The following is a 7,574-nucleotide window of genomic DNA, read 5'->3' as shown; positions in this document are numbered from 1 at the left end:
GGGCTTGTTGGGGGGTCTGGGCAGGAGTGGGACTCAATGATCCCTGTGAGTCCTTTCCAACTCAGGATATTCCAAGATTCTAAGTTACTGCCAGCTGAGGACTGGAAGAAGCCCTGGCTATTGACACAGAGTTTGATGTCAGACCAGAGCGGTGGCTGGAGAGAGTGGACACACTCCTATGGACCCTCCTGCTGTAGTGTCTGACACAGATCCCTTCCAACTGCTGCTCCAAGCAGGATTCTTAACAAAAATCTAATACATCATGCATTAAAGGAAAATTGGTTCCTCTGACTTGCTTTGGGAAGGAGGCTGCCTTGTGCTGTTTCCCAGCAGTGGATACTGGAATGGAGAGGAACACGAGCTGCCGGAATTCAGGGCTTGGATGGTACCTCATCCCCAAAGCTGGGGCTCCCGGTGGATGTTCCTCGGCAGCGGGAGGCAGATGCCTCTCCTGGCGGTACCACAGGAGGGAATTTGCCACTGCAGCTGCAGTAGGTGTTGGTTTACACGCTTTCCTGAAAAACTTTTCGTTGCTTTGTCTTCACTCCAGCTCCTCATGTGCAGATTTCCCCTTTTTTTTGGGGGGGTTTTCTTGAAGCGTTTTTTCGTTGTTGTTGTTGTTGTTACGCTGCTGCTGCACGGAACGATCCCCGCGAGCCCCCCGGGGGCAGCCCCATCTCCCCGGGGGTCCGGGCGGCTCCGGGGCGGGGCCGGGGGTCGCGGGGCCGCCAGTGCGGCCGGGGCGGGCACGGGGGAAGATGCCCAAAGCGGCGCTGCCGGGACACCGGGGGGGCCAGCGGCGATCGGCGCTGGGGTAAGGCCGGGACCGCGGGGGTTCGCCGGGGGGAGCGGCGCTGGGACAGGGGAGCTCCCACGTGGGGGCGGCGGGGGGAGGGACTATATGCGGGCGGAGGGATCCGGGCGCGGCGGGCGGTGGGAGGCGGCCGGGTGGGTGGAAGGGGCGGGCGGAGGGAGCGGCGCTCACCGGAGGGCGGGAGCGGGGCCAGGGCCCGGCGGCGCCCGCGGGAACGGGAACGGGACCGGGACCGGGACCGGGAGAGGAACGGGACGAGCCGGGGCCGCGGCGCCGCCTCCCGGGGGCAGCGGGAGCGCGGAGGAGCCGGCGGCGGGAGCAGAGCGCGGCGGCCGGGAAGAGGTGGCGGGAGCCGGCCGGAGCCAGGCGGGAGCGGGCCGGGAGGAGCCGCCATGGAGCGGAAGAGGTGGGAGCGCTCGGCGGGGCCGCCCCGGGCGCGGGGGGGCCGCGGGAGGCCGGGCCGGGGCTGCAGCCACAGGTGGAGGGGAAAGGAGCGGGGACCTGGCCCGGGGCAGCCGCAGGGGGGTCGGGGATGCTCGGCCCCCCCTCAGGGATGGGGGAGCGCCGTGAGGAGCCCCCGCGTCCCCTCAGAGCGGCTCGTGCCCTGCGAACGGGGGTTCTTTATTCTCAGATGAGCAGCAGGGGTGTTGTTTCTCCTTTCTCGGGGCTCGCTCTGCTGCTTTTTGGGTGTACTTAGGAATTCTGGGGAGGGAGCGCCGGCTGCTCGCGGTGGTGGCCCCGGGGCGGGCTCGGGATGCGCCTTCCCGGGAGTGTGGCTGTGGGGGGAGCGCATGGCCCGGGAGCTGGAGGGGTTCTATTTATAGCCCTGCATGGCTCATATGGCTGTAGGTGGCCATATGGATCCTCCCCGCACCCACGAGGCACCCGCGGGCTGAGGTGTGAAACTCGGGTCCAGCGGGAGCTGGGAACGCAGCAGGAGCTGGCCCTGTGTCCTCACCTGGCCCTGCTCGTCGGCAAAATCCACACCATCAACTTGTGCATCTGTCACAGAATCCTCACAGGATGCTTTGGGTTGGGAGGGACTTAAAGCCCATCTCATTCCACCCCCTGTGCCCAGCCCCGTCCAACCTGGCCTTGAACACTTCCAGGGATTGGGCAGCCACAGCTTTAGCTTCAGGTTTCATTTTTAGACTCAGATTATGGTTGTGAGAAAAGGATGAGTGAACCACAAGGTGCCATCCTCGAGAGCGTGAAGCCGATTCTGTCGCTGCAGCTCAGAGGCTGAGGGCACGATGAGACCACCAGCAGCAGCTGAAAGCTTCAAAGATCCTGCTTTTCCCAGAACTTGTTTGTTAAGTTACAGTGTCAGAGATGAACTTTAAAAAAAAGGGGGAGAGAGGATAAGTAGCATGTTTTTATTCCCAAATTATTATGGGTTTTCCCTTTGTATCAATTTGGATTGAGATCAAAGGTAGAATAGAGCTTTGTTGCGCTAATTTTTGGTTTCTGTTGCATTTTGCATTACCTCAGAGTGGCAAATACAGGTGTGGCAGTTCAGTAATACCTGTGCAAGTTCTGCCTGTTGTTTGCCCGGGTGATTGTTCTGTCCAGCTCCTGGGGATGTACAGATGCAGGGAGGGTTTGTGGAAAACCCCCTGGGAGATGTGTGTGTGAGCCCTTCTCTGGCTGGAAATTACATTTACCTCGAGGTGTGAGTACCTGGGCAGGTTTTTAAAGCTAGTCTCGAACCTCATCCTTAGGAGGGTTTCTGGCTGATACAGTGGGACTTGTGGGCTGGATTTGGAGTGAGCAGGAAAGGTTCAGGGATGGAGGGTTTAAGGAATAAAATCGTGTCTGGGATTTTGTCAAAGTGGCAGGTTGTCTTTGAGAGAGTTTTGGCTCTTTTCAAACTCAGGGTTCTCACATGGGGGAAGGAGAATTTAGTGCTGCTTTGTGGGGCTTTTTTCTTCAGGGTGTTTTTCTCCCGAAGGTTTGATGACCAAGTGTCAGAAATCTGGGATTGCTGCTTGTCTCTGCCTCAGGTTGTTGACATCACTGTGCTGGGAAACTTCACACTCTTGTGTGAAACTTCTTTTGTTGAGAATTCCCTACCTTTGCAGCACAAATGTAAGAAGTTGGAAGGGAATGTTTTTAACACTCCTCCATGGATATTTTGATCAGTACAATCTCTTCCAAAAAAAAATTGTGGAGCAGAATGCTTTTACTGAGTCTGTGCTTTGCTCTTCCTCTGTTGCTCTGGTTTGCCTGCAGGGAAGCTCATGATTTCTCTCATGAGAGGGAAATGGCCTCAAGTTGCACCAGGGGACGTTTAGGTTGAGTATTAGGGAGATTTTTTTCATGGAAAAGGTTGTATAGAATTAGAACAGGCTGCCCAGGGCAGTGGTGGTGTCGTCATCACTGGAAATGTTCAAGAACATATGGATGTGGCACTTGGGGACATGGTTTAGTGGTGAACATGGTGGTGATGCTGGGGTGATGGTTGCATCTGATGATCTTAAAGGTCTTTTCCATCCTTAACAATTCCATGATTCCATGATGCCTGAGTTGAGCCCTCTGAAATCATTTGGTTGTATTTGTGTTTGTCCCACCATTGTTATGGAGCTGCCACTTGGGCTCTTCTATAGGGATGTCATGCTTCTGCAAATTTAGGAGATTTTGTGTGTCTCCGAGTGCTTTGGGGTTTGGGAATTTTTTTGGGGTTTAATTTTGGTATGATTGGAGTTGAAGTTGCTGAACAAAGACACCCCCCCCCCCGCCCCACTGCCCTCCAGGCAGGGAGCATCATCCCTTGGGAGCATCATCCCTTGGGAGCATCATCCCTTCCAGGTGCTTGGGACAGGTGTGGTCCCCGAGGCTGCTCTGTTCGGAGCTGTGGGATGGGGCTGTGGATGTTTCAGGGTGTGGGCTGGACTATGGCAGCTGGAGGTGTTGCCCACCTGGTCTGGTTGGTTTTTATGGCTGTGCCAGCCCATCCCAGCATAACCCAGCTGTAGAGTGGGACCCCGAGGCAGGGCTGGGTGTGGAATCTGCATCAGGGATAACGTGAGGATGCTGTGAGAGAGACACGGTCAGTGGTGGGTTGTGGGGTGTCCTGGGGTCCCCATCTCCCTGCGAGGTCCTGCAGCCCTCCGGGAGCCCCTGGTGCTGGCATTTGCCTGGAGCAGAGCTGGGGAGACAAGTGAGGGAGGGAGCACGATGGAAATCAAGAAGTAGAATCATTTTGTGTTCTTTGCTCCATCCAGCGAGGGAACGAGGCTCTGAGTGTGAGTCTACTTTCAATGACCCGCTTTCCCTGGGTTATTCCTGCCTCCATTTCTTCCAGAGGCAGGCGGTGGCTGGGTTTGCTCAAGGCTTTTTTTTGTCTTTTGTCCCTTGCTTCCCAAGTTGTGCAGATCTTGTGCAGGCTAAATGGGAGAGCGGAGGGGAGGAGACTGTGATGAGGGAGGAGGGGAGAGGGCCTGGGCAGCCGCTCTCTCCTTAAGGATATAAGGCAGGAAACAAAGGGTGAGCTGCACATGGAGAGCAGGGGCACCTGGCAGGCCTGGCCCTTCTATAGACTGCCCTGAACGCGGCTTAATCCACACGGAAAAGTCTGGGAATGGGAGCTGGGGGTGCCTCGGGGTGGGTCCCAGCAGCCAGGTCTGTTTTGTTCGCGGGAGCCAGGCGGCCCAAGTGAATAAAGCCCTGGAGCTGGTGATGGATGAGCATGGAAAATCCTTTGCAAGTTGTAAACTCCTTTGCAGCTTGGCCGTGTCCTTGCCTTTCACACACGGGGAACTGTGACCGAGCCTAATTCAGGAGCCCGGGATCAATCTGGGCTCTCAGCGTTGCTCCCTGGGGGGATGTTACAGAGCAGAGGTTGGGGTTTGCAGCTTTATACAAAATTGTCTCGTTTCTGGGCCTCTTTAAAATCCTTGCACAAAGCCAGGAGTGCAAGAGCAGCAGAAGGAGGTAAATTCAGTATTTTGTGACATTTAAAGGGCACTTTAACAGGGCTCAGAGTTCTGTGGTGTTAGGGGAGTTTCTGTGTGTCCTGGTGTGCAGCAGGAATCGAGTTTTGGGTTCCTCTGACCCTCCCAGGTGTGTGTAGGTGTCCCAATGTCCTGCATGCTCCTGCCAGAGGGTCCCCAGGAGCTCCAGGGCACCCCACCCCTTCCTTTCTCAGTTCACTGTCACCTTTTGGTCATAGCTTTGCTCCCTGGTCTGCTGTTGTCCCAGAGAGCCTGGGGATGATCCTGCCTTTTGCAAGACCTAATCAGAATAAAAGTTTTTCTTCTGAACATTTCAGTGCTTTTCCTTTGGGCCAAGCTTCCCCAGGAAGAGACAGGACTCTCAGTCATTTCAGGTGGGTTTTTTGAGACTCTGAGCAGCTTTTCAGTTCTTCCTTACAAAATGACCACAGCACATACTAAACACACAGAGATGAAGGGCTCTGTTCACTTAAAATCCTGTCTTTGAGGCTGTTCTGGAAGTTACTCTGCACTTTAATGCATTATTTTTAAACCTGCTAAGACACTAAATCCTAAATTGGAGCAGCAGATCTTGGAAGAGGAAGCAGTGCCATGTTCTTAATGTAGCAAGAGTTTCTCTCCCTGGCTTCACTGGCAGCAACAGCTCTGCCCTAAAGCTGCTGGAGTTGGTTATTCCTCTCTCTGGATTGAGCCAAATAACTCCCTTTATAGTTTTAAAAATTGACTCACAAATTTGAGGCTGGACACAGGCTCTGTTCCTGGCTTCTTGGTCCTACTCTGTGTTGCTTCCTGACCCAAGTGCTGGTCCAGCTGAGGAATAACCAGTGAGGGAGTGTTTCCTCCTCCTCTCCCTGCCATCTAAAGACAGATTATTTTCCTCAGCTGCTTCATTTGCATGAACACTGGGCTGTGTGAGCAGTGGTGGTGGCAGGGAGGAGATCCAGGCAGGATAAGCAGCTTGGGAGCAGTTGGAGCCAGGAGCTTCCTAAGCAGATGCTGTGTGGGATCACCACAACCTTTCAGTCTTAACTCCTTCAAGAGACTTTTTCTAATTTCAGTTTTAGTGTAATTTACTTATATTAAATTTCTCTCACTTTTTGGAGAGCTTTTAGTATTTCAGTACTTTCTGGGTTTGTTTTTTAATCTATTTTCCTTTTTTCATGCATAGTCTGACTTAGCCTAATTGCTTTGTCACTGTTCTATACCAGAAATTCTTTGCTTATGCTGGTATCCCCCTAATAAAGCTTTAGGGCAGCAGACAACATGTGAAAATAGACTTTTCCTTTTGTTTTGTTTTGTTCTCACCAGTGTGAAGTAAGATGCTAACTGGCATTTTTGGTCTTAAAATGCTTTCCAACCCATTAACCTGTGATAGTGGGATGGATATACAGGGAATGAGCTTCTCCTGGATGTGAACTAGGATTGAATATGCAAGTTGGAATGTGGAGAAAACCAGAAGTGAGAGTAATCAAGGGAATAAATAGGTGGTGTTATGATGCTCAGGGAGAAGGTGCTTATTGTCTTTGCAGTCCTACTCTGCAGCCACAGCACACTGGCTTATTTTTGTTTATGAATAAAAAAGTAGTTTATGACATTGGATTATTTAAAAAAACCAACAAAAACCAAAACACAAAAAACCCAAAGAAAACATCAATAAAGATTTGGAATAGTTTGTGCCTGCTCTCCAGGTTGAGCCTTTGTGGAAACACAGGTGTTACAGAAGAATCTCTCTTCCCTGTTGCCATTAATGGAAAGTTTTACAAGGTTTTGACATTGAACTTTGCATCACTTTGGGATTCCTTGCAGCTTGTCAGTAGTTAACTTCTGGTTTTCTCCTTTTCTGAAGTCTTCAAGGTACTACAGAAGACATAGAATCAAACCTGAGTGTGCTGTTCAAGGGGCAGGGAGAGGAGACAAGGTGCATTTGTGGTGCTAATCAAATGCAGCAGTCCTGGGAGAAGAAATTATACTTGAAAATGGGTGTTTACTATGAGAGACAACTGAATGAAAAATGCATCTGTGCTGAGATGTCTCTTGATGGCTTTGTGTGCATTATGCTACATTTGTTTACTTGATCTGAATCTTCCTCTTGACATATAAAAACATTTTAACTTAATTTGTTTGTTCCACACAAGAAAGAGTCAATATGAAAGGAAAACCACACATTTTAGAGTTGAATGTGAGCTTCATTCTTGAAAGTCCAGCATGTGTTTTTCAGAAAGGAAATCAAAATTACCTCTCCTGAGTTGTAGAGACGCCGTTGTGGAAGTTCTGAGGGTTTAAGTTTCCCTCTTTGTGTGTCTGGTGTGTTTTCTGCAGCCCCAGTGGGAAGAAGTTCCGGAGCAAGCCGCAGCTGGCGCGTTACCTGGGCAGCTCCATGGACCTGGGCACCTTTGACTTCCGCACGGGGAAAATGCTGATGAACAAAATGAACAAGAACAGGCAGAGGATGCGCTATGACTGCTCCAACCAAGCCAAAGTAAGACTGAGAGGCTCTGGTGCTTGTCTTCTCTGCTGTGGAAGTGCCAGAGCAGTGGCTGGGAGGGAGGGGAAATGCAGCATTTCATAACTGAAGTGTGAACTTGGAGTTGTGTCAGAACATCTCTGTTGGTGGGGGAGGGACAAATGCTGCTCCCAGGGGGTTGGTGCCATGGAGGAGAGTTGTGTCACTGCTCAATTGTCTGTGGAGGAGGGCAGGGAAGAAGCTGTTACCTCCCTCAGTTCCCAACACGAGAAAGGCATTGACCTGTGGGAATGAGTGCAGAGGAGCCTCTGTGCCGTGGATTCCAGCTGGGAGAGCTGGGGGT

The 7,574-nt window shown here is 52.1% G+C and overlaps 1 protein-coding gene across 3 annotated transcripts in view; it reads left to right on the top strand.

Annotated features, from left to right (window-relative positions):
• Positions 1-747: 747 nt before the first annotated feature.
• The window catches only part of MBD3 (methyl-CpG binding domain protein 3), a 16,271-nt gene continuing 9,444 nt past the window's right edge, over positions 748-7,574 (top strand). The window contains exons 1-3 of one of the 3 annotated variants that reach the window (XM_015651946.3): positions 748-814; positions 5,085-5,141; positions 7,087-7,246. In XM_015651946.3, coding sequence (XP_015507432.2) covers positions 759-814; positions 5,085-5,141; positions 7,087-7,246 — 273 coding nt within the window. In that variant the 5' untranslated portion in view covers positions 748-758. Of the gene's footprint in view, positions 815-1,115; positions 1,221-5,084; positions 5,142-7,086; positions 7,247-7,574 lie in introns of those variants that run through there. The other 2 variants (XM_015651947.3, XM_015651948.3) reach the window with 2 other exon arrangements.

The sequence above is a fragment of the Parus major genome, chromosome 28, assembly GCF_001522545.3.
Source record: "Parus major isolate Abel chromosome 28, Parus_major1.1, whole genome shotgun sequence".
NCBI lineage: Eukaryota > Metazoa > Chordata > Aves > Passeriformes > Paridae > Parus > Parus major.
Note: the sequence above shows the minus strand (reverse complement) of the source record. Positions and strands in the feature narration are given on the sequence as shown.